This window comes from Perissodus microlepis, chromosome 7, assembly GCF_051167445.1.
Source record: "Perissodus microlepis isolate ML-2025 ecotype Zambia chromosome 7, ASM5116744v1, whole genome shotgun sequence".
Lineage (NCBI taxonomy): Eukaryota > Metazoa > Chordata > Actinopteri > Cichliformes > Cichlidae > Perissodus > Perissodus microlepis.
The window spans coordinates 44660235-44688203 of record NC_140467.1 but is presented as its reverse complement, the minus strand read 5'-3'; the positions used below and the strand labels follow the sequence as shown (position 1 = coordinate 44688203).

Here is a 27969-nt window from a genome sequence, read left to right as displayed (position 1 = left end):
TATCGTCTTTCCCCTGTCAAGTCCATGGCCATATGCTAACTTGGAGAAAGGGTATGACCTAGTTACAGGAGAGCAGGCCCCGGAGAGAATCTTCAGGTAAGACCCTTCTGGTGCACCTCCTCAGCGCTTAACTTGTGCTGGCCATCTGTGGACTCTGTGGACACACAATGGAATGAAAGTGGCATTTCTTGTGTCATCTTGTATGTTTGTGCATGAGTGTGACAGAGCATGGAGATGAGCACCTGACAGATGCACATAGACAAAGGCAAATCGACACACAAGTACACCCCATGGTGGATCTCTCTGAGTGTGTAGAGAATAGCCCAAGAACCAGGCCTGATTGGATTCCTTTAAAATACTTTTACTGCCATTTTTGTTACACTTCTCATCCTTGATGGGGTCATTGTGTTATTTCTTTTTTTTTCCAAGAAGTGTAAAAATGAAAATCTCAGGGTAAACCTGATTATAGAGATTTAAAAGAAAAAGCTGGTCAATGTGGTCAATTTTCCCTTTAGTTTTGCTTAACTGTGTAACTAAAGCATGGAATGTTTAAAGTTTTGATTTTGTGAAATCTTTCTCGATTTCATGCTCTCTACCCTTCCAATACGTAGGTAGGAACAGCTCTTTGTCACCGTTATCTCACTCCTTATCACAATGACCTTGCAGCGTTTGCCAGCCACTGTGAGTCCACTGTAAGAAATGAGGCGCTAAAGGCAAAATACCAAGCAAAACCCTGTTTCATCTTTCAGTAGTTAAAAACGCTACAGTAAGTTGGAGATAGGACTCGGGCATCACTAGCACACAAAAGCAGCAACTAAACTTTCATAGATTAAGCACTGTGTCAGCCGAGAGTCTGCGAGAGAAGAAAGACGAAGGACATCACATACACATACAGCTGCAGAACACAAATAGATTCAGCTGTGAACATGCTGATACAGATAGTCAACAAAGTGAGTAAAGATGAAGCAGTTTTCTAGCAATGCTGTTCTGGGGAGGAGGAGAAAAGACTCTAATGTTCTTCAGCTGGACAGTCTTATGACAGTGAATAGAGGAGCTAAACCAAGTGCTTTCACAGATGGGGAGTTTTATAGGAAACCAGGGTTGCTGCTTACATTTTCCTTGAAAAGGAACAATGAAAAAATAAGCACCTTGTGATATGAAGACATGAGGGCCCCATAACAAATGTCTTTAAGAACTGAAATTTGTTATTTTAGTCAATATATTGACAGCTGTGTTTTGTACAAGTTGATGGTTTTCCATGTTAATGTTTGGAACTGTGATCCATATGAAAGAAAAGTGTGGAAATAGTAAATGGACAGGTTCTTATATAGTGCTTTTCTACTCTACTGGAACATTCAAAGCGCTTTAATTAATTTACCTCATTTTCCCATATTTATACAAGCACTTTTGTTCTGTGCCAAAGTACAATCTGTCTGACTTTCACACTGATGAACACATTAGAGACCACCTTTTTCAATGCCCAAGGATACTTTGGCATGCAAGCTTGAACAGCCAGGGATCAAACCACCAATCTTCCAATTGGTAGATGACCTGCTCTACACCCTAAGTTACAGCCGCCCAGACCTTGTACCCATTCATGTTTGCCAGGTTGTAAGGGTTGTAAGTCAGCAATATTTAACTGGGAATAAAGTTAAATAAAGTAAAGATGGTGGCGAATGATGAAGAAATTCAATAATATATTTTATGCGAAGTAAAACGAAAGATTGATAGCAAATACATAATGCGAACCTTCTTGACAGGCCCTGTTTTTCTGGGATTTTGTGGCCTACAGTACCTGTCCAGATGCATTTGAGTGCATTATGCAAAGCTAAACCATGTGCTCTGCTATCATCATATCTGATGTTGTGTTTTCCCCGGAAACATGTCTGCAGGGTTGCCTGTTATGGCTATTAATCTTCATTCATAAGAAAGGTCTCTGGCAAAATCTGATTATATTCATAACACCCTGACCAGGTCATATAAACTGCATTCATAAGCAATGAACTGGACTTACATTGAAGGAGGAGAAAATATGTTAAGCAGTGTTGAAACAGTATTATAACTATAAGCTTGAACTTATTTTCTTGTTCACTAAAAAAGTTTACTTGACTATAGCATATAGTCACACATGGTCTTCATAGTTAACTTGCTTCTTACAATAATTATTTAAAAAAGGAAAAGAAAATTACAAGACTTTTTTTAATATGTGTTCAAATATCTTTATATGTTTTATTCTTCTATTCTATCACATAATAAATGATGCAAATACCTGAGAAATTGCCCATGATCCGTATTAAACATACATCAAATTCTACATGTGAGACCCTCACCACACATCTCATATTTTAAACATATGTTTTTCATTGTTGTTTCATTGTTGTTTTCATAGAATCTTTTGCATGTTTCTCTATCTGCAAATACTGCTGTGTTTGCACACAGTGTGTGCTTTTGTGTAAAACAAATTGTGGTTATGTGATGGTAATGCAACTGGCATTTATGTCTTGTGATCATGCCAACACAGATCATTCTACAGTCTGGGCCAAGGGCTGTGGCTGCCTGTCAGCAAAAGCTTTGTTGTGCCACCGGTGGAACTGTCAATCAACCCCATTGCCAGCTGTAAGACAGACGTGTTGGTTACGGAAGATCCAGGGGAGATCAGGTCAGTCTGACTCAATAACAAGTTGTGTCCAGCAACTGAAACAACCGGGCGCACTACCAAAAATGTACAGCTGGAAGATATTAAGAATGCTTTGGAGCCACAGCATTTTTTTCAGACCGATACGTTTTGGTTTACTTGACATGAAGTATCCATGTAGGTACTTTTGTTGCAAGTCCCCTGGTTGACTGATGCTTACCTGATAGACTCATGGAGAACAACAAGTATCTTATAGCCTAATTTTTCATAGCCTGCAAATACTGCAGATACCATCTGGTGCAAATTGACACTCAGAGACCAGCAATATTCATTCGTCATTTGTTGTTCAGTTGTTGTTTCTCCCTTTTGCAAATAGATAGTTTTGTATGGTTGACTTGTAAAAAACTAGATGTGTAGCATCTCACATTGCTCACATTTCGAATGTGCTACCACTGGAAACAATTCTGCACTCATTTTACATTTTCACTTGTTTCTTCACTTTTTCCCAAAACGCTTGCATTTCTATTCGGCTCCCCCATCTCTCTGTGTACCTGGCCTGTACCGCTATACTCGCTGTCTTTGGAATATCCCCTTCCTTCTTTCAAATGATCTAAACATGTAAAGTACAGTTCAAGTACGACACACCTAAATTAAACATACAGTATGTAGTTATATAGTATTGTTGAATTAATTCTCGATTACCTGTCACGGGCTGGCAAGCTGTCGAGGGTGGGACAGGTAGGTGGGATAGGCTCCAGCACCATCACCCTGAAATGGATAAGTGGGAGAGAATGGATGGATGGATAATTCTTGAACACATTTGAACCCCTTCTGAGCTTCAATTTGCTTACCAAAATGAATTTAAATAAAATCAAATACCACATCTTTAGTATTCATGATCCCTTAGCCATTCAAAACATTTTGAAGTAACATTTGTCACGTCACACACCGGGTGCTTATGCTTTTGACTTTTGACGATTGTGAAACTAAAATGTCTGCAGTTCACATTTTGGTTCCATCATCTCATAATATGACACCAATGTGGAACCTCTGATAAGTAGTTAAAGCATGCTAGGCTGATGAAAATGTGTACGTCAGCTCAGGTTTCACCAACAACGTCACTCTGGCTTCTTGGCTAGCATTGTGTTAGTGTGCTGTCTGTGCAGATGCTTGCAAGTGCATATACATACATGTACACTCGCAAGGATGCACACATGCTTGATGCTAATTCTAACCTTAACCCTAACCCTCAAGGGAAAGTTATTCTTCGATGGCTACAATTTACAAGTCTTTGTTACACAGCTTTGAAAAAGTATATCAGGGCAACTATGTAGTAAAGTTTGTTTGACTGACAAAATTATGTTTGTTGCCAGTGGTAAATGTTTTTATTTGAGCCATTTGCAATTATAAATGTATTAAAAATTATTAATAAATTATTAAATTAAATGATTAAATTATAAAACTTTACTCAGATTAAAATAGCTTATTTTCATTTTTACTGTGTATAGATAACAGGTCTACAAACTCAATTTGTTGTGGCATTTCAGTTGCTCTGATAAGGTATTATGGCCAACTAAAAAAATTAGCTAATGCAGCAGAGTTCACTGCAAAAGGAAGTTTTTTTTGTTTGGTTGTTTTTTAATTATATAATTTCAGAAGCTTTATATTTGAATAATTGTTTTGTCTTATGCATGTGTATGACATCAATATTGTAAAAAGCCATTTAATCTTATAAAAAAGTGTCTGATCACTCTAGCATTTCTCAAACTCCTATAACCGTATCATATATTGTATGCTGAAAGTGCCACAGGTAACACTGCACCACAGAAATCAACCCATAAATGGAAAAAACAACCTGATAAACATCAGAAAATGTTCACTTTATCTGACTGGTGGATTTTTTTTAACCATCTCTGCAGTTTTGTTTTTGATATCAAATTTTCAAGTAACTGTTTTGTAATACAAAAACTCTAAATTGGAGTAATTACAGAGTACAAATTTTATACATTGCTGCATAAATCTGTTTTTCACAGGCTTTATGAAATTGCCTCAGGTGCACAGAAATCCCAAGGCAATTGTACACATGCTTATTTTGACGGAAGTGGGAGCATGCTTCTCGATTAATTAGCCCAGGTTTTTCATTTACTTTGAAATCCTGCTATAATCAGTGATGTGGGGTAAAAAAAAAAGAGGATATTTTTGTAGAGCAAAAACCATTTACAGCCATATTTCTGCCACATGCTGATCAGATCAGATTCTGAATATTTATAATTGAATCGTGAAAGATCAGCCTTTCCATTTAGCCAAGAGGAAAAGCAATTATTTTAAAGCAATTATCTCCTTTGTGCATTTTGTTTTTCTTGACTTAAGTGCCACTGTTACTGCATGATGAATAGATCTTGGTGGGTTAAGCACAATTTTAGTTGGAAATTGAACACTTCAGAGAGAACAGGAGATTAGCTTTTCTTTACTTTGCAGCACAGGGGTTCGATTTAGGTTAAGGTGTAATGTGACTTAATGAAAGTGCCATTTTCACATCCTGAAATTACACCTATAGCTGCTTTTGGAAAGCACATTCTGCCTCTCACTATGAAAGCTGTTGTTGTTAACTTCTAGATGTACTCTATTAGGCTATATCTAAGACATACAGTATTAAACATTAACCCTTACACATAGAATCACAGCCATTTACACTCGCCATCCAACATTATTTTCCATGTTCCAAGACTAATTTTGAAATAACCCCTAGAATAATAAGTCGATGTGCTGTATTTAGTTTATGATTAGTTTTCATAACCACTGGAAACTAAACAACCTGTCACACTGTCATGAATTATGCAGGCAGCTCATTATCCAAAACATTTTTGTGGGACAAAGTCCTGTGGGAGCTTTTGGGGTTTCTTGCTGATGTTCTTTCCTTAAGTGCTTGTGAAGGCACTGATGTAGTCAGTTAGTCATGATAGACATGTTGATGTTGAAAGTGGTGAAAAGTAGCATAGCTCTGACTTTTAAAAGTATGCGTCTCCATTTTCCATTTTACCACTGTCATTCAGCTCACAGACACTGTATATATGCATATACATATATACAGTATATAGTGACAGTCATGGTAAGTGTCAACTTGAACTTACCTTTTCATGCTATAATATCCTAAATCACATCCTAAAGGCGTCTTTCTCTTTTTTAAACCAGCTTACTATTTTTCTATTTCTTGTGTTCCTTCATACAGTGACAAATAACTTTTGGATATCCTTGGGAGTGAGCATCGAAATCATAGAGTAATTCATTTTTGTTCCTTATGGGTAAGCAAATTAGGGCACGATGAGCAGTGCTGCCTCAGATAAGCAAAGTCAAGGCCAATCTTGGCCCGAGGTAATGGCATGTTCTTTTTTTCTGTGTGTATCTGTGTGTGTGGGGGTTTTGTTATTTTTTATTATTATTATTATTTTACTCTCATTTTCTCATCACAAAAGTGGCAAAAATAGACACAGTCTTTACTCAAATACTCTGTTAAGTTAAAGTGAAAAGTACAGGCTCTTAAAAGTACTCTAAATAAGAAAGTAACAAGTATCTCTTTAAAGGACATTTCTACCAGCTATTTGTTTTTTTTTTTACAAAGCTAGCCTGCATTTTAGGATAATATATTATCAGTAAAGTAATATTAGTAAATCAGAATACAAATGTTATTCCAATCTAAATTGTAATTTTTAAAAAATGTACTCATCTTGAATCTGTTATGCAGGACACAACCAGTGAAGCAAAATTAAAAAACAACAGCTCAATTTTCTCGGCCTTACTTTGTAGAGGGTGACTTTGCCTCGATGCCTAAACAGCAAAATGACTATAGTCAAGTGTTAAACTGGAATTCAGCAGGAGGGAGTACCCAAGGTTTGTTGTATCTTCAGTTGTAGTGGCTTCGTGTGAGGAAAACACAACTCACAATAAGAAGCAATAAAGAAGCACACACCTCTACCAAAGCGGCTCGCTCTCTGGGAAGTATTTATTTGTAACTTTTAAACATATTTTAGGAAGTTTGTAATGCAATGAAAACAAGTGCAAAGTGCAGGTGTTTGTCCTGTTGAAACTCCTTTGAATATATTTCACATTATTTTGAGTATCATAGTTTATGTGGCTATAATCCATGTACAGCATTAATTTCAATGTTTGAAAAAATAATACTAATAGAACATCGTATATGTATCAAAGTTATGTATTTAAATGATTATAATCTTTTAAATGCAACTCATGCCAACGTGTTGTTGTCAGTCTACAAACCTATTGTCATTTTATATCTTTTATATCTATATCACTGTGAACTTTTTTTATTTTCAACCAATAAATCATTAAGTTGACCTTGAAGATCTTGGTGGATGTAAGCCATTGCTAACATCATACCATTCTTCAGCCTTTTATCAGAATTCAAGATTTTTTGAGCTGTTGTACTTACAGACATAATGACATACACATCAACAGGCAAACACTATCAAAAACATAACTTCCTTAGCTGAGGTAATAATTTTCTGTTGGTAACGCCAGTCGTTTTTTGTGTGCATAATGTGATGAGCTAACCTGTGCTCCTGCTGCTCTGAGGTTTACTGCTCATTGTGAATAAACTGAAGGCAGCAATATGTAAGTAAATGTTACATCCCCTACTAATTGTTTAGTATTTATGCTGTCTTCATATCAGACTCTCTCTTTTGCCTTTCATGTTCTGTCTTTCTAACATCTCTCTCCATCTCTGGGTAAAGTGATGTCTCATTCTCTTCTGTCCCAGGGAAATATAGCAGCTGTATTTTTAGCTAGCTAACTGTGCGACAGATTGCACACAAACAGTTTGTATGCTTGCTGATATTTGTTAAGGTGATAGAAACATTTCATTTGAAATTACAAAAATGTCCCCTTCATTATCACTAGCAAGATGATGAAGTGCTGTGACCACAACTTCGAGACATCTGCATTCATTCTGGCCCTAGTTTAGCGCTATAAATGATACATCAGTTAACAATTTTGTCTCTTTCATCCCTTTGTGTACGATAAGCTCCAGTGATGGAGGAGGTAAAAGTAAAAGATTTCCACAAGAATAAACTCAAGTAAAATAACTGAAAATTCATTATATCCCACCACTGTTTATAATAAAACACATGTGAGTTTTAATGACACAAGATTTAAAATACAGCGTGTTGCTGGAATGTTTGATACATCCATTCATATCAATACACTGCAACAAAGAGTGTCGATGCAGAAATAGATTAAAGAGCCTTCCTGATTTCTCTCTCAGTACATATATTTATGGTAGTTTTAAGTGATGCACACTTCAAAGGGGAAAGCAAATAACTTCTTCTGTTATTCATCTATAAAGGAGTTTTTATATTGTATTTTACACCAAACTGTCTATAAGACCATCAAAATTTATTTCAGTTTTTCTCCCTTTAGCCCTAACCCTTAAACTTCACATAGTCCCTGGTATTTAAAGCCAGACGCTGCATATTTCTGGCAAATATCAATACTATGTTTCTCTATATTTCTTTGCCCTTAGCTCTGGTTCATTATTAGCATCAATTAGTATAAAATTCAAGAACCAAAGGTGTAAGTACAGTACATGCAACATTTTGAAATTGCACATAATTCATAAAGCCATAAAATAAGAGCCAATACTAATTTATTTATCTACATGGACTTCTTTGTGTGAGCCAACTAACAAGCACAAATGGTGACTTAGCTATTAGTAAAGACTGTCTTTATCACTACTTTCTGTTTAATGTAAACACATGTTATAGTATTAACATTCAATCTGGGATCCATGTATAAAGCCTAAACATTTGTTTTGCACTGTTCTGCTGAGTTGAGTGTTTGCTCGTGTTAGCGCATCAAAAACTTAGCGTTGACATTTAGGTTGATCCTTTTATTTAGCTCAATGCATTCAATACGTACACTTCTTGTTATTCAGTTCTCACATTGTCATATTTTTGTTTTTTGTAAGTTGTTGATATTTAAAAGTCAATTCTCCAACTCACTGCCTTACTTACTGCAATTTAAAGCTACCCGGTTATCCTGCATTGCGTTTCTACTGATTTTTGTTTAACCGAGGTCAGTATTCAGAAATGTTTCATGGAAACCTAAATACAAAATGATTTAGGCCCCTAAACTGATCTTGAAAATAGGATTTTTGTCAATAAGGAATAATATAGTAGCTGGTGACACCTCAAGCTAGTGATTAATGATCACTAGCTTGTGCCATTGCCAATAATTCAATACAACTGCAACTGCGAGTTTCAGCCCAGGAAAAACGGACATAAATTCACTTCCACACTCTCCAAATATACGTCAAAAAATGTTTTACAACTACATAGTCAAATCAAACAATTGATGCATCAATCTTTATATTATCACTTACGTTTACCTGCTTTTTTCATTGACTACATTTTTTCCTCAGTGATTACAGAAAGCCCAAAGAAAATGCACTCTATTCAATGTCGAAAGTGCTTGATGAGAGTCAGCATATTTGTGGAGAGCCAGGGCAAGAGCATTAATCAAGTGCAGGGGCAGACCAATAACGGGCTCTGTAATCATGCTGGAGCAGCGCTCTAACTTTGAGCAGAGTCGCCTGGTCATTCATCATCAGGAAAAGCAAGAGGCAGAGAGAGAGATTAATAACAAGTACATTAGTGAGTGTTTAGCTGCAATCATTGGGCTTCTGGGTCAGGCAACAGTCACAATGCCAAAAGAGATGATCTTGATTAGGTAATGATTTTGAAATGAAACAATGTCAGATTCTGGATATAAATGATTTACAAATCACTGAAACACTGTATTAAATTTATAATTAGCAATTGTTAAAACTCGGGGTGGGAAACACCTGTTTTAACATCAACTTGTTTAACACGTTCTCTGCCTGACAAGCCTGTCTGTCAGACAGACCAGTTTACCACCCAGGCTGCTTTATTCCTGTAGCCAATGCAGTATGTGTAAAATGTAGTTTGACAGGATCTTGCTAAAATAAGCAAGTGAATCATCATCTGCACGGTAATATGCAATTTAGCCATGCTGTAAGGTCTAATGCTCCCCAGTACTATCACAGATGATGGATTTTGCATTTTATGAACAAGCTGGGTGGTTTCTCTCATCTTTCACACAGAGGACTGACCCTCCATGATTTCAAAAATAATTTTATATCGCAGGAATGCTTTTCACTTCACCTCATTCCATCTTAAATAAACCTGGCTGCAGAAAATGTGTTGTCTTTCTAAATAATAATAATAATAATAACAATAATAATGATGATGATAGATTGCATTTATATAGCGCTTTTCGAGACCTTCAAATATATTATTGTGGCATTTTAGAGTTTAAGAGTTTGTTTTAGAAATTACATTTCTGTTTGCACCAAAACACTGTTGCTTTCCTGAACCTGTTCTGTGTTTTCCACTAAAGGATCATTCTTTGTTTTTACATACAATGGCACCTTAGAGTCATGATCGATCGTGAGCATTCAAAACTGGCTTTCTGCCTTGTCTACTTCCTACAAAGATTTCTTCAGATTGACTGATAGAAGACAGATGATGAAATACCAAAGAAGAATTCTGTCTCTGGTTCATCTTGTATCATGCATTTTTTGTTTGCTTGCCTGTTTTTAAACTTGCTATTTACTAAGTCTATAAGGAGAACTGGTTAGCATGCATCTCACAGCTTAGGTTTATTATTTTTATCTGCCTCACCTTACCCACCCTCTGTTTTCGTCTGAATTAAGGAGTCATTTGTCAGTGCTTTCAGTACCTTGCAGAAGGAAACTGATGCTATGAATGCCACGTGGTGTTTTTAATTCAGAAAAACTCTTTTTGGTTGTTTGTTTGTTTGTTTTTCTGTATTTGTTTTTAATTACATTTTAGCGCAGGACAGTAGCAGTACTAAATTTCTCTGGCCTCAGAAGCAAGGAGCTACCCACCCTTATCCTGTGAGCAATTACACATACTTGACATTGACATTGAGCAACTGTCTTAGTTGTAAACTTGCCTCTCATCCTTTCCTCACTGTATGACTACCTGTGTGTAAAAGAATATCTGTAGCGTGTGTGTGTGTGTGTCTATAAATTGGTGTGCAAAAGTTTTGAGCCCCACTCATTTCTTTTTGATTCCACAAAACCAGATCAATAATTCCCCAGGCTTTCTGAGGATCTTTTGAAATTTTTTCTTTGGACATTGACTGCTTTTTCACTCATGTTCAGTCCAGTACCGGATGATTTTCACAGGAATGTCTTTTTCGTTTGCTTGTTGGTTTGTTTGCTAAGCCACCTATTGCCAACCTGTGAATCATTCGAGCATAATGAACCAGTTTTGGTTCAAAATCAACAAAAAATGCCAAAGATAACTCAGTTTGACAGGCATAAAATGGTATTTTTGCACCAACGAGATTTTTCCCAAACACCTATAAACTGAAACTGGAAAGACTGAACTATGCCAAACTGGTCTGAAAATCACTGACAACACGTATAATGGAGTGATGAGTGATGAGAGAGGTAGAAGAGTCAGTGTTTACAACTGCTTCTGAATACCTAAAGAAATTACAAGAAGCTTGGCTAAGAGAGTTCAGGATATGTTGAAAAATAAAGGTGTGTAAACCAAATATTGACTTTCAAACTTGCTTGAATTATATAAATTCATTTTTGTCTTATATACTGCATTCCAATTTATGTTTGACCATGTTTCAATAAATAATAAATCATAAAGAAACTGCTGCACTTGTTTCCTATTTTCCAAGTGAAACATAAATAAATCAGGGTTGGCTAAAGTTTTGCACAGTTTATCAGATAGAGCTGCATAATGGAAGCATACAAGATGTAAATTTAAATTCTATTTCCCTACCTTGTATATATTTGGTATACAAAATAAACCATGTATCTGCACCTACTGCCCTTTTTTCAGGCATATACACCACGTTCACTCTAAGCCGAACAAGCAGAGCGTCTTTTAGTATCCAAGGTGACTCATGTTTCCTGCTAAGGAGTGTGGCATGTGCATCCAACAAATTCAGTTTTTATTAATAACCAACCATGCCCTTTAATCCAGACTGCCCACTAAAGATGAGTGTGATGTTATGCAAGGTCTACATTTCATAAATGAAGGGTTACTGGGTCTAGTGGATGGGGAAAAAGGTTCGTCTTTACATGCTTGCATAAAAAGTGCTATAGAGATATCTTCAACCACTACAGTTTTTGCAAAAATTTAAAAAAAAGAAATGTCAAAGCTTTACAAACTGAAACGCCAATCCAAGGATAACAGGCCCTGTCAACAAGAGTGTTTTAATTATTTGTAACATATAACTTTATAGCACTCTTGATGCTGTTTTAAGTATTTGTAATATACATAAATGAATTTTTAACATCCAAAATATTATGAAATAAATATACCATTTAGCTTCTGCTGCACTTTGGCAAACTCTTTCTCCACTGTTGGCCTGGATTTTCGGTTCATGAAAATCCTTGTTGCTTACCATCCCAAAAAATAAGCGCATATGCGCAAACAGCTGTAATAGTTTTTCTCTCTGCATTACGCAGCCACATGATGGTGACCCTCACATCCACCTGGAGAAAGTCCAACTGTGCAGCACCCAGCCGGTGATTTGTCAGTAGTATCCACATCGATCTGGCAAATCTCACGATGGACAATTCCTGTGTAGGACCGAGTCCACCGTCTATCAAGGAGTTGGTTCCAGAGCCAAAGCTGTGAATAATGTTGAGCCCAACTGCATTTTGTTGGTACCTCTCAACTTCACACACTAAATTAGGCACCTTCCCCAAAGGGTCGTTAAAGTCGATGTTGTAATGGCGAGCTTCCTTGCCATTTTCTCAAAGACAACAGCTGTCTACTCTTTGCCGATTAGGTGTTGCAGTGATCCCACCGTTTGACTTGCAGGGTCCTTGGCTCTGGAACAGTGGACCTTCTTGTAAGATAATCATTGCCCTGCTTTTCTTAAGAAAGAGATTTCTTAAGAAAAAAAAATGAACAAAAAGGCAACATGAGGTTCTTTTAGGTATGTGAAGTACGTTTAGTGACATCATGTCCCAGAGTTTTTTCTCAGTAATTCCAGCACACTAAATGTGTGTAAAAGAGAAAAATACATCTTGTTCCATGGATCTGCGTATATATTTAGTGTGCAGAGAATTATACGTCAGAGTCCCTGTGCCTAAGGCCAAATGGACACCCCGATGAACCCTCCAGAAGGAGTAAGGAGTAGTTATAAATAATTAACCTGACCATAATGTTCAAAGATATTGGAAATGTTTGGCAAAGCTCTAACTCTATTTGTTTTTGTTTTTTGTCCCTCACTTGATAATCCTTTTTTTACCAAATTAAACTTCCAATGTGGAGAGTTGAGATTGAGGTCCTCTTCAAGCCTGCTGCTCTTTCTCTGGATAATAACAATTAAATATCTTGGCTTTCACATCCCACTCTTCCACAGTGAAACAGTTGATGCAGTTCAGGCACCTTTCGTTGTAAGAACGAGATCTAAGTTTGTTCGAATGGAGTCCTCCTCCGTTCAAATGTGCATCCAGGATGTGTGGGCGTTCTTGTACTCGAGGTAGACAAAAGAAAAGAAACTTCATAGCAGTCGACTGCTTTGCTCAATTTATAGCACAAATTAAGTCATTTTTGGCAAACCCATGTGTTTTTGTCAACTAATTAAAGACACATTTAAATACTGTGCCTAAACTTTCTTTTTGTTTTCTTTGTGTTATAAATAAATGACAGCTGCGTAGGACTGACAGTGGATATTACTGCTTCCAATGGCTACAATACTTATCTACGACTATAAGCATCAAAATATCTGAAAATGTACCAACAGTAAACAAAGAAATGTGAAAATGTTCAGCTGCTGTGAAAGTTCACATCAAACGGTCCATATGTATACATAATTATATAATAATGGATTATATAGCGCTTTTCGAGACCCTCAGAGCACTTTACAATTCCACTATTCATTCACTCTCACATTCATACACTGGTGGAGGCGAGCTACAGTTGTAGCTACAGTCTGTGGCCCCTCTGGCCATCACCAGTAGGTGGTAGGTGAAGTGTCTTGCCCAAGGACACAACGAACAAGACAGACAGAGCTGGGGATTGAACCGGCAACCTTCCGGTTACAAGATGAGCTTCCCAACACCTGAACCGTGGTCGCCCCGTATGAACATTAAAATGATCAGCATGTAGCTGGAAAGATACCTTACATTTAGATTTCACCTATAGAAAATAAATAAAATAAACAAATAAGATAAATATAATAAATAATAAATAAAAATAAATAAATAGATAAAGTTGTTTAGATAAAACAGGTTTCTTATTAGAGCTATTTTGCTAGAGTTTTGTATTTAACATTCAGAATGTGTGACAGCGAGGCCAGCGAGTCATTTGCTACTGCCACACTATGTCAGAAACATTTTAAATTTGCAAAGTAGACAGTCCCAATGTGTCAGTCAGTGAACCATAGTACTGCACCACGAGAAAAATGTGCCAATTATTTTCCATATGTAGCATACAGTGAAACTAAATTGAAAACAGTTATTAAACCTAAACAATCCCTTAATCGAAAGAGTTATTCCAAATCTTGATAGCAGACGCTATGAAAAAGAAATCATATTGCCTCAGTGAAAAGGACTGTGTCTAATATCTTGTCCATAAATTCTCGCTTACATCAATAAGATGCTTTTCATTGAACGTTCATAGATTTTTTTGAGGCTTTGCATTTTATTTTCTCTTAAAGTTGTCAAGGTCAAATGTAGTATTTTTCTCATATTTTTTTCACTATCACTTCCAAGAGATAAATTACTTTTTGATGGTTTATACCCACTTTAAAGATGGCTTATGTTGGACATTTTAACTCAGTGAACAGTAAAATCAGTGTATCAGTTACTGATTCAGTGGTGCCTAAATACACATGCAAAGACATAGAAAGATAGCCATAGTGACATTACTTCACAACCCTCCTCCTAAAGCAAGTCATCTGTCTTCCTATCATTCAAAATCTTGTTGCTGTTTCTAAAGTCAAGTCACCCTCACAACACACTGTGGTCCCTGTGGTCCCATTGCAAGAGATAGTGCTTTGTTTCCTTTCAAACAAAAACATGGGGTTTGCTTGCCCCTTCTTTTCCTCTGATAGTAGACATAAAGCATATAGGCATGGCGGAGAATGCTAAACTGCACAGAGCAATGAGCTTACAGCTTTGGTGTGCCACATTTGGCAGTGGAAATGATCGCACTACTGTCAGTGACACATATATATATATATGCATATGTGGGGATCTCAAGTCAGACTTCGTCACAAACTGACCTGAAAACATACTTGAGGTTTGTTTGTTTTTTTTTAGTTTTGTTAACGTGGTAGTGGCATTTCTGTAAGAATGGAAATGTCTGTCTGTCTGCATGTCAGACATTTATAGCATACAGTGGATAAAACTTGCTTACTGTGGCCATCTTTTAAATCTTTCGACATTTCTGGTTGTGAGTGAAATATCTAATAATTGTGTGATTAGGTTAGAGCGGTGGTCCTGTACTTCACCTGGTAGAGTGCCCCAGGTACATTATATGGACAGAAGTACTGGCCCGCCTACATATTACACCTACAGAAGACATGGAAACCAATGCCATGAAGCTCCAGGCGCTCAGTTTTTCTGCTGATGTTAATGCTGGAGGAGATTTGGAACAAGCAGAGTGTTTCAACCCTGCTCTGTGATTTTACATGGTCTGCCACTGTGTGGTTGAGTTGTTGTGGTTCCTAAATGCTTCCATTTTGCAATAATGGCATTTATAGTTGATTGTGGAAAAATAGGAGAGAAGTATAATTTTATAGAATAAATTTTAATTTGAATTTAATTTTATTTAATTTATTTTTTTTAACTTTTGTTGCCATGATGCCATGTTTCTCTTGGAAATGAGATTTTTTACCTGGATAAATAAAGGACTAATAATAACAAAAAAATGTGTAGTGTTAAAACATACGCAACGATAACTGAACTTTCTTCTTGTAACCCTTACTTTCTTCAATTTCAGGGAAGAGGCCATGATGTCCACATACTTTGAAAATGTAGAGGACCTACTGGCATCTTTTGGACCTGCCCGTGACTGCTCTAAAGATAATGGTGGCTGCAAAAAGAATTTCAAGTGTGTGTCTGATCGACAGTTAGACTCATCTGGGTGCATGGTAAGCAGATGGTAGTAGACTTGCACTACACTAGTAATGCTACATTCAAGCCTTCGTTTATGCATTCATGCAAATATTAATCCTTTTCATTTTCCATGTGTTTTATACTGTATATAACTGTGATATCTCCAACACTTTCATATTTTGGAGTATGAATCAAGAGAGAGTGAGAAACTATACAGATCAGCCTTCAAACTGCCAACAAATGAAATGAAATAAAAAACCATCCATCCATCCATCTTCTTCTGCTTATCCGGGGCTGGGTCACGGGGGGCAGCAGCCTAAGCAGAAAAGTCCAGACCTCCCTCTCCCCGGCCACTTCCTTCAGCTGGCCGAGAGATATCTCTCCAGCGTGTCCTGGGTCTGCACCAGGGCCTTCCCCTGGTCCGACATGCTCGGAACACCTCACCCAGGAGGCGCCCAGGAGGCATCCTTGTCAGAAACCTGAACCACCTCAACTTGCTCCTTTCGATGTGGAGGAGCAGCGGCTCTACTCTGAGCCCCTCCTGGATGGCCAAACTCTTCACCCTATATCTAAGGGAGAGGCCAGCCACCCTTCGGAGGAAGCTCATTTCTGCTGCTTGTATCCTCAATCTCATTCTTTCGGTCACTACCCACAGCTCATGACCAAAGGTGAGGGTAGGGAAGTAGATCAACCAGTAACTTGAGAGCTTCGCTCTTACGCTCAGCTCTCTCTTCACCACGATGGACCAGTACTGCGTCCCACCAATAAAAATAGATAATATAACTTTTTATATAGCTTTTCCCTACTAAAAATGCTCATTAAGAATTTTAAAGGTAACAGTCATCACTTCTATAAGTTTATTTTCTAACAATGTGACTTACCATCAATATATTTATATCACTTTGCTAACATGATGTGTCCAAGTAATTTAATGAAAAAGCAGAATTCATAAAAGACTAACATAAAATCAGGAAATCGGTTTACTGTAATGCAGTGTTGGGACTAACGCGTTATTAAGTAACGCGTTACAGTAACTACGTTATTATTGTGGTAACGAGCACGGTAACTAGTTATTATGCCAAAACCAGGAACGCGTTACTCGTTACTGGGATTTAAATAGGCTCGTTATTCGTTACTTCGTGTGGTGGCTATCGCGGAGCTTCCACAGATTCAATAACATTAGCAAGTGGTTGAGGCCAGCAGGTGGATGAAGGAAAAGGGAGGCAAGAGGAGAGACCCGAAGCGGACGCTGGTCCGAGAGTGTCAGGTGAACTGAACTTCAGGTAAGAAGTTATAACCTGCAGTCCATCTGGGTCAGATATGAACCAAGTTTAGGTGGAGTTTATTTTCGTTATGCTGACTTTTTCGTACTGCGTGCTAGCTAGCATGACGGAGTTTCTATACAGCTGGGTGGGTGCTATGTTACTGATGTTGAACTTTATTTTGTTCATAAGGTTAATTATTAGAGTTGCCAACCGTCCCGTAAAAAACGGAATCGTCTCGTATTCAGAGAAAATATTACGCGTTTCGTATTGAGGTGAAAAGGAACAGTTTGCCCCGGATTTCAGCTACAATGAAAAAGACACAAAGCTGGAGTTATTCTGTGTTTACGCTGCACAGCTGCCTCTTCTTCTCTCATCCTCTCACCCTCCCTCTCCTGTTTCTACTTCAATCATGAAACTGATCAATGATCAGCTGATCGGCTTTTCTCTCTTGTTTGTTTATCGCCCACTTTGCGCCAGAAAGAGGAAACCAGCGGATGTCGCGGTAAACAACAGCAGCACTTTTAAGCTTGATCAGCTGTTGTTAGAATGTATTTAATATTAATTTCTAGTATCAGCTGATGTTTGCTGGAGCCACAGCTGTAAACCTGCTGGTCATGATATCGGTTTGGTTATGTGGTGAGAGGGAAACATGAAGATGAAACCAGGAGATGTCCTTACTGAATCATCAGAGCTGTGATGGAGAAACAGGTTTACCTTTTAGTTAACATGAATGACTTGAAGGGAAGTTATGAACTGTTTCTGAGAGACAAATAACACCAGGATCCTTTTCTAAGTAGCTGACAGCTGGTAACTGTGCAGGGGCGGGTCTAGCAAAGTGTTGCCAGGTGTCCATGTAGGGAATTAAAAGGGAAAGGGGTGCACAAGGAAATACTTTCTTATTCTCATTTAAAATGTCTCACTTTTAAAAAAATAATTATCTGAGTCTTACAACAAACAATTGATAGATTGATACATATATACCATCAGAACAGTGTACATCACTGTCACAACAGTGTTTATTTTCATTCAAAGGCTTTATGATTTTTCCTATAATGGTCTAGTCAAAATGCCCGGGACGATTTTTTTGTCCCAGTCCAGCTCTGTATGCAGCTCATCTGCAGTCTGCTGTTACCTACATCGTCCTATTCAGAAGGCAGAATTTCCGAGTTCTGAGTACAATCGAAAGCACCACAACTGCAGTTTTTGTGTTGGATGTAAAAAGCAGGCTAGGATAGAATCAGGCGTGGGATTTCTCTCGTGGAAATGTGCACATTATTTTTTCCTTTCTATTGGTAGGTGGCACAGTGCACTTGTGGCAAGTAAGCAAGCTAGAAGACTGGCAATCTTGCTGGGTATCCAGTTACGGAAGCAACACATTAACAAGAGAATTCTGAGTAAAACCAAAGTTACTTTCCCTAGTAACTAGTTACTCTGAAAGTAACGAGTAACTTGAAGTAACTGAGTTACTTTTGATAGAAGTAACTAGTAATGTAAGTTACTAATTTAAAGTAACTTACCCAACACTGCTGTAATGACAACCGCAACTGGAGCAATCAAGAAATGGTCCTGTAGTATCTGCACTTTACTTCTTTAAGCCCTTTTCCATACCACTGCTATGCATTTTAAATTGACTATGAATAGATAGTGAATGAATTTGTTGTTGGCGCCGTCTTCCATTCATCCTTTCTGCTTCTTAAGCCTTAGTCACATTTTACATGTAGCGTTGTAAAGTGCAGTGCAAAAGTGAATTTCTTGTGGAATACTAACAAGAGCAGGGCAATGCTTCCAGTGCCAGGTTTTAGACAGAAAGGGGTGGACCCAAGTTGTAAAGTAATTAAACTGATGAGCCGTCTCAATTGCTGGAGGCTGGTGTTGTGAGTCATTAAGAGCTTGGATGGGGCTATAAATCGACAGGTCTTTTGGTTGTTTTTGTCGAATAGAGACAAACAGTATAGAGCAATTTTCTTGTTTACCTTTCCTCTTCTTTCAACTGAAAGAAACATACAGTTGCTACTCCAACAAAAAATTCTGTTTACAGTATTCATTAAAACCTTGTTAGTGACACTTTTGCTACATTTATTATACAGTGATTACACAACCTGCAGTAATTTGTCTGGCACTGATTACGAATGATGAATGACAAAAAAACTGATTCATGACACTGTCATTAAGGAGCAATGTACACCATGGCTGGCAGACTTCACCAAGGCAGAAGAAGACTTCAGCACTTTAATGAACATGTTTCTACATAAATCAAGTTATTCTCCCACCCCCTTTGCCAGTTTTTCCCTACAGTTTACCACTAATTTGGTTACTCTGACAATGAATCCATATTAATAAACCCACTCCACCCACAACATTAGCAGCTGATGCTGCTTCTATGGCAGCCGTAGATTGTATATGCATATACACTAAACTTGGTCAAGACTGCTGAAGTTGAAATTAAGCATCAGAGTGAGAAAGAAAGTTGATTTAAGTGACTTAGAATGTGGCAATGATTATTGGTGCCAGACTGGCTGGTCCGAGTATTTCAGAAACTGTTGATTTACTGGAATTTTTCCATCCATCTTAAGCGGAAGTACTCTGGGCAAAATCTGCTTGTTGAAGCCAGGGGTCAGGGGGAAATGGCCAGACTAGTTTAAGCTGGAGGAAGCCAACAATAACTAAATTAACAGCTCATTATAACCAAGGTTAGCAGAAAATTTCTTTGGTTATAGCAGATTGGTACAATCAGCCGTTGTTTGCATGGAAGACGGCGACTTGTCTGAAAAACACTCGGTAAGTAACCGCCAGTTAAAAAGTGAAAAAGTACCAAACAGAGACCATTCACCATCGACGTAAATGCTGTGTTAAACATACACATACCAGCACATTTCAAAAGGTGCAAGTTTTACTTTAAGGTGAACAAGGCATAAGGGTAGACCAAGTAGAACTGTGACTCAGCAATACTGGAAGAAATAGGCATCTCCAACACCATCGCATATGTCAAATGGCTAGTAGATATAAGACCGGACCACACTACCTCCCAGAACAAGAAGTCTACATGATCAGCATTATGTTTATTTAAGTCACAGCTTTGCATCTTTTAGTTCCTAACTTTTTGTCTTTCTTCCTTTAATTGTCAAACTGGGATAGCATCATTTGTTTTACATTGATCACAGTTATGCTTTTGCTCCTTTGGGCTTTGAGTTTAGTTGAAACTGGTCAGCATTCAGTAATCGCCAAATAACAAGATTATGATTTATTTCTGATGAGTCAAACAAAATTCTTTTGTGAGCAGCAGTTGTTTTCCTCTGTGCGGTATAATTCAACCTTCTTTTTTATTTAAAAAAAAATCTGACTATCAGTTAAAGGGATAGTCAGCTTGAGAAGACTTCTTTTCAACTCACATTTTCAAAAACTAGATAGAAAAAAAAATACTCTGAAATAATTCCAAACGGTCTCACGCCTCTGTGTGCCAGTGATTAATACTCAGACAAAAACACTGACAAAACCCTCTAGTCTTCAGAGATTAACTCAGAGAATCACAGACACGGCAGTATTATTTGCTTTTCTTACTCTCCTGGGTTGGTGTAATTTTAACCACCCTTGTCAGAATGGGTGCTAACACAGAGCACCAACATGTCACACGGAAGGCTTAAAATCCATTTTCGGAGCCAGTCCCCTAAGGCTGTCTGCTGCTCTTAAGACAGCTGAAATGCATTTGCAATGAATTAAATTCTAGTCAGCCCCAGTGTGTAAGTTCTGGAGATATCTGTTATTCCATTTTGACTGTGTTCACTTTCTACAGATTCTTAGAAAGACAGGATGTCACTCGCTTCCTTTTTCATCACTTGTCTTAAGAATCACACACTGTTCACTTTAAAGCCATTTTATTGCATATTTGTTATGACTTAATTGTAAGAAGAAAAAGAGAGAAGTGGGGGGAAATTAATTTATTCTGCTTGGTTAAGTTATTGTTCATTTAAATAGGAATTCAAAGTACACCTGTGCAAACTAACCAATGATCATATAAGAGGCATAAGGGAAAAAAGACAGGGATGATGAAATAAAAGCTCTTTGATTTTAATGTATGTTTTATGCAGGGATTTAAAAGGCAATAAAGAATTTGCCATTCTGATGTCCACAGGCAAATCATTCCACCAGTGACGGGTCTCTAATGGGAAAGAGCTGGTCACTTTTATTTTACCTGGTATTCCTAGGATAGATGAATATATTATATCCATTTCCTTTAAAAAAAAAATAAAAAATCAAGTCGTTATCTCTGTAACCATGGCTTTCTTTTGGTAATTGGCCATTTTCATGCTTTAAATTTGACAATCTGATAATGATACAGTGCTTCTTTTTTTTCTTTGTAGCACATTGCCATATTCTGCTACAGTATATGTCCTTCCAATGGTAATACTCGTACACTGAACAGATGGAGGGATATTAGTGGCATATTTTTCCTGAGATAATGTCTCTTTTGGGACATCTCTGGTAAAGTTGCTTGAATGTAGTGTTGGCAAAGATGTATTTTTGCTTTTTAGCTTCAAGCAGCAATAAATTCACATTTTCATTTTGGCCTGTCACACGTGTGTTGTTTACAGAAGACAGATATTGTTGTCTCTGATGTAATTTTAACTTCTATACTGTCCCTGAATGCAAGAGTTTATTAAAAGATGTGGCACACTCGAAAAATCAAGACTTAAATGATGCCTTGTCAGTGTGGACCCAGATTTCTGCTTGCCAGCCTCTAGTTTACATCAGTTAACAGAGAGGATAAAAGGCATGTCTGCCCAAACACAACACTCATGAAAACTCTCATCCCTCTGCCCAAAATCCCATGTATGCCCCTACTAATCTGTGTTCCTTACAAACGAACATCATGTCGTTTCCCCCTGTTCTGCCGAGTGCAGCTCATTGTACCTCATTACAACTGCATTTTGGTGTTTCTTGGTTTAAAGCATTCATTTCGTTCAGATATATGTACACACATGTCCCTCTCATGATTTGTTAACCCATCTTATTTTTAACTTTGCACGTTTATACGTTACATCACAACTGTACTGTATTAAATGGATTAGCTCCAGCTCAAAATCCAGATAAGGCTGGATGTGCTGTGTATATCCAATGCGCATGCTGTTAACTATCTGGGAGGGCACTATAGCCAATTGATATAAAACAGTATAAGGCTCAGTAATAGAGCCTTACTTTTGAAGCATGGAAAGATACATTTCTTTTCACTTTTTGTAATAAAAAACAATGTAATATACTTTGTACTTTGGATGAGTGATTGTACCTAGATGCCGACAAGTCTCTAAATAGATTGCAGGATGCTAGTCTTCCAAATGTCAGATTTTGTCAGCACTTCCAAAACTAACAGTGTATGTTTACAGACATCACAGGCACCTGTGCAAATACCAAGCACTAATTAGCAAAAAGGATACTAATATTTGCCAATGTGTACAGGGACATGCAAAACCAGATTTGTCTGTGTTGCACATAAATCTCATATCCCAGATGTCATCAAAACTAGGATAAACCTCCAAACTGGGATATCCCAGTTAAACTCACAAGATGCAATACATTCTTTAGTAAGTTTGTTTGCTCTTAGGGCAATAAAACTGTGGAGCCTAATTTAACGCATTTAAGCAGCAGAAGAGCCGCAGGGCATGCATCACTGCCATCTCTAAACTAGATTAGGCTGTCAAATATGCTTTTAAAATATTTGATTTTTTTCCTCTGCCTGCCATTGTTATTTAAAGCTCTGCTGTTTTTTTCTAAATATATATATTTTCTTGTCCCGTGGAAGACCCAGTGCACATCTTTTAAACATATTGTTTCTTTATTATCCTCAGCTTTTCACACTGCCTTTTCCTTCTCCAAAATATCTGATGGCTACTAAGTACAAACATCTAGCATCTTAATTTTGACATGATCGTCATGGAAAAGAGTTCTAAATAGATTATACTCAGTTCCTGATTTAGGCAGAAGCCCTAATGGGTGATTGGGGGAAATGACTTGCATTCATTCAGAATGTTAATTTGGAGGGGTGATCTATGTGCAGTGTATAATGTGCAGAGAGATCGGCTACATGTACAGCTATATTTCTTACACACTTTCTTCACTCATTTTTTGTTAATTTCTTCAGGCCTACTTACCCTGCACTTTTACTCCGCAAGGAATTAACAGGAGTGAAATGCCATTAGTCCCATTCTTAATGCTGTCATGAAATTCTCCCTTAAATAGCCCCCAGAGAGTACATACATATGCTACCCTCGATGATGGGTGTTCTACATTGATGTCAAGTGTCTACGTTCAGGGACAAGGTTTAAAGGCTGAACACTAATATAAAAGCCTCAAATCCATCACATTTAAGCATGCAGTTAAACCCTCTAAAAGACAAAAAATATATATAAACACGTTCCTTTAAATATTTAATATATTAAATAACATACAAATTATATAAAATTACTATTTGTTTTAATTATACATTTTTAATTAGTGATCAGCTGTCAAGATGATTTACTATACAAACAAAATAAGATGCAAGAAAGTTGTGTCTACAAGTATAAAAGTTCTCACTACTGGCTTGTTCTTGGTGTGCTGCCATCACAGAATCACTTCAGAAGAACTGAGTGGAATTCATTTGTCTCAAATACAAATCGTTCCCCTCCCGAACTCTTGTGTCTTTGGAGAGTTGTCCAGGCAGAAAGAGCAAGTAGCTCATGGGCTGCACTAATGGCTAACCTTAAGAACTTTCATTCAACCACAGAGAGCTGCATAGCAATTCTGAATTACAGATAGCTATTCCCACAGCTCTGCTCTAATGTGATGAATGACTCCAATCTTGTCAGAGACTAAAGTGCTCTTCCACCGAATGGTGAACATATGGGATTTTGTGTAGAACACACATAAGCGATGCATAATTCATATTTTTTCTTTATTGTTTCTGGCTTTGGTTTTCTCAGGAGATCAACAAATGTAATTGAGTAATATGTTTTATAAAATCCAAAAATGACTCCCGCAATGTAAACAAAAATACAAATTTAAAAAAAGGATAAAATAAAAGGAAGTGTACCCATACTGCATTAATTTCATCTTCATACAGACAGATATTATAACATAGCACAATGTTTAAATTATGAGACATCAAATTATGAGTTTAATCTTCTCATAAGTGGAGACAAACAGCCTTGATCCCTTCTAAGACAGTTCTGAAGCACAGGTGGGTGATGATCGCGTAGGATTCTAAATTGTGCTCTTGGGCCTCAGAGAACTTTTGAGCAAAAATAAAGCCTTGGCATGCAAACCAACAATCAGAAGAACTTTCACCTCTCCTTTGACTAAGTTCAATGCAAGACAGACTATTTTCTGTACTTACTTGAGCACTTGTTAGTGTAGATTATTGAGAATGGAAAACGCATCCTTGAGGCATGAATTTGATACAGAAAAGTGTATAAATTAAAGCCTGACATATGTGAAAGTGTCAGCTCCTGTGCTTGTTCACTGCCTAGATTGTCCTCACATCTACATTTTTCACTTCATATATACACCAATCAGGCATAACATTATGACCACCAGACTAATATTGCATTGCTGCTAAATCAGCCCTGACCTGTTGAGGCACCAAAACGTTAGCAACAGATCCTGTAATTCTTGTATGTTGTGCAGTAGGGCATCTATTTGTTTGTCCAGCACATCCCACAGACACAACACCTAAACACGTTGTTCTGTTTCTTTAACCTTTCCTGAAACGTTTTGCTTTGTGGCAGATCACATTACGCTGCTGAAAGAGGCTACCGCCATAAGGGAATACTGTTTCCATGAAAGGGTGTATGTGGTGTGCAGCAATGCTTAGGTAGGTGGTATGTGTCAAAGTAACATCTACGTGGATGGCAGGACCCAAGGTTTCCCAGCAGAACATTGCCCAAACCATCACACTGCCTCCAGCAGCTTGCTTCCCGTAGTGCATGCTGGTAACGGGCATTCCCAAGTAACATATACAAATGCAATGGTCATCCATGTGATATTAAAGAAACTGTGATTCATAGATAGGTAGGTAGGTAGAAAGATCCTTGTGGGGATAATAAATTGAGATAATCAGTGTTATTCACTTCACCTAACACCTAATAATAATGTAATGACTGATCAGTGTATATAACAACTCATTTTAAGAATTTACTGGTAGATATTTCAGAGCTTTTGGCACACTTTATCTACTAGAAAAGTCTTAAACTGAGTAAAGGAGCAATAAGCAAACTACTGGATGTTGCACTAGAGCAGCAACAGCATGTCAGACCAAAGAAAAGGGCACGTCTGCGAGACACACTTTTCCATACTTTGTGTGAGACTCACCTGCTTACTTCCTTACTGTGTCACTTCATGTCAAAAAAAGGTACAAAAAGTGCAAAAACTCGCTTGACTTCCACCAGCTTCAATCGATTTAATATTTGTTGCTGCATTTCCTTTTGCTTGTTTGTTCACTATGTTCCACGAAAAATCTGCAAAGCTTTTTTGACCCACGATGATAGATTTGCTCGCTTTCTTCACAGCCTCTGGATATGAGCAATACTGTGTAAATGTGTCTTTCCTGCAGTGATGACTGAAAACTAGAGCCAGACCAACTGCAGAACATTGACTCAGTATCTGGGAATGGGGACAAAGGATAAAGCTTCTTTGTACTCCTCCACGTGTGACACCTGGTTATCCTATTTACAAAGGGCAAGTCTCTTGCTAGGAACAACAAAGATATTGAGCAAGATCCTCAAGCTCTCAGGACACTGAAAGAGGACCTGAGCTTAGAGGATAAAGACTGCACCCAGGCCGAATGGGGATTTTTTAAATATATATTTATACATATAAATGGCCTAAGTGTTTTAGATGTATTAGACAGTTAATGAACATTCCCATTTTTCTAATACTTTTCTAATAGACTTCATGCATTTCCAAACATCTCTAACATTATTAGTCTTTATCTCATTTCTAACTTGATTTCTCTGCTAATGTCCTGTATTGCATAAGCTTTATTTAAAACAACCATATGATTTATGTAATTGTTTCTCCAGAAGGCTTATGCCAAAGAAAAAGTCTTATTTCTGATCTCAGGAAACCTTTCAAAATAAGATTGATCCTGATTATCGTTGTTTTGGACTAAATGAGGATTTGAAACAGTCTGAGCAAAAGGTGGCCTTTAAATGGTTCTACTATAAAGCATTTGTTTCCAGAAATGCTATTATGTTATGTGTTGTTGTAGTTACTAATAAATGGTGTTACTTAAATTGTACAGTTCTGCTGGATTTAATGAGATTAATAATCTCTTTGGAAATCTTTAAGCAGAAAACCAGGGAAACATAACGACTATGATAGTTGAAAGCTCTTAGAGATAAAAGTTCACACACCTCGTACGCCTCTATCTCTAGGAGGTAGAAATGCCAACTGTTCTAGTCCAAAACAACAATATATACCACTTCTCTGTTGTTTTCCTTCTCATCTGATGACCAGAACTGAGGGGAAAAGGGTGCCTTTGGATGTGAGTCCTTGCCTATGTCAGTCATTAATAAATAGCTACACATAGTTTTCCCTTTAGCGTCTATACGACTGTGTCTGCAGGCATGTGACTAATGATGTCAGTGAACCTTCCTTACGTGCACTAGACCCTTTAACACCACCTCTTCCTTTGTGCTTCCTAACCTAAGAAAAAGTTCTCAGAGAAATAATAAAGTCATTTAACTTTCTGAACTTTGAGAAATATGTAGTGTTTAGTATATAGCATTGTTTTTTTGTTTTTTTTTTGTTCTTTAAGAATAAATACACCACAACCAGCAGACATTTTAGCTGTTTGTCATTGCACGCCTACAAAAATATCCTATGCTGGCACACAAAACTTGAGGATTCTAGATGAGTCAGAGTAGCAGTTAGTGAAAGAATTGAACTGTGGACTAGAAAACTGATGTAACTCAGTCTCTCACAGTCCTCGTTTCTTAGCAAAAAGAGGCAGATATCAATACAAGCAAGGAAGACATTACAGCAACACTTGAAACTGAAAGGCTGGCAAACCAACACATTTTCAGCATGTGGCTCACATCTGAAAGTGTAAATTGACCACAGCTGAAACCTGTCAAATATTCAAAGATGAGATGGAAACTATTTATAGTATCTCTGAGACTATATGCATCCTACTGGAAACTCATATGGGGTGGTAATTCTGTTGTTGTTTTCCAGCATGTAATGTCACACTTTGTAGGAAACATTATATAACATCTCAGTAATGACATATGTTAACTTGTGAAAGTCAGGGCTACTGGATCCTGGTTCTCACTACACAGAGGAATGATTTGTTTTCTGTTTAGTTAAGCTAATTCAAAGGTTATTGCTGTATACTGCAGTAGTTGGATGTGGCCTTCCTGGTGTAGTTATAAAAAATTGCCAACTAGAAAACAAATGTTAAAAAATGCAACAAATAATCCAAATATCTAATCAGTCAATCACATAGCAACAACTCAGTGCATTCAAGATGACCAGCTAAAGTTCAAACTCTAGGGCTACCGTGGCTCAGGGGTTTGGGAAGCGCATCTGTAACCGGAAGGTCGCTGGTTTGATCCCTCTGTCGTTGTGTCCTTGGGCAAGACACTTTACCCTACCGCCTACTGGTGTTGGCCAGAGGGGCCGATGGCGTGATATGGCAGCCTCGCTTCTGTCAGTCTGCCCCAGGGCAGCTGTGGCTACAACTGTATCTTGCCTCCACCAGTGTGTGAATGAATAGTGGTATTGTAAAGCGCTTTGGGTGCCTTGAAAAGCGCTATATAAATCGTTATATAAACCATTATTATTATTAACTCACCATCAGAATGGAGAAGAAAGGTGATACAACGTTGCTGATGCCAAACTGTCTGATCTCAGTAATTCAGGAACTGTTGATCTCCTGGGAT

General features: G+C 37.6%; 1 protein-coding gene and 1 long non-coding RNA gene across 2 annotated transcripts in view; one reads left to right on the top strand and one right to left on the bottom strand.

Moving 5' to 3' along the window:
* astn2 (astrotactin 2) overlaps positions 1–27969 on the top strand; it is a 274357-nt gene that overhangs the window by 142422 nt on the left and 103966 nt on the right. The window contains exons 9-11 of the mRNA XM_084935333.1: positions 22–96; positions 2522–2659; positions 15676–15826. Of these exons, the coding sequence (XP_084791459.1) occupies positions 22–96; positions 2522–2659; positions 15676–15826 (364 nt within the window). The remainder of the gene's footprint in view (positions 1–21; positions 97–2521; positions 2660–15675; positions 15827–27969) is intronic.
* Positions 78–27966, bottom strand: LOC146383842 (uncharacterized). Its single transcript, XR_014800789.1, has 3 exons — positions 27882–27966; positions 3338–3403; positions 78–154 (listed from the first exon to the last, which is right to left on the bottom strand). It is a non-coding gene; the product is annotated as an uncharacterized LOC146383842 (long non-coding RNA).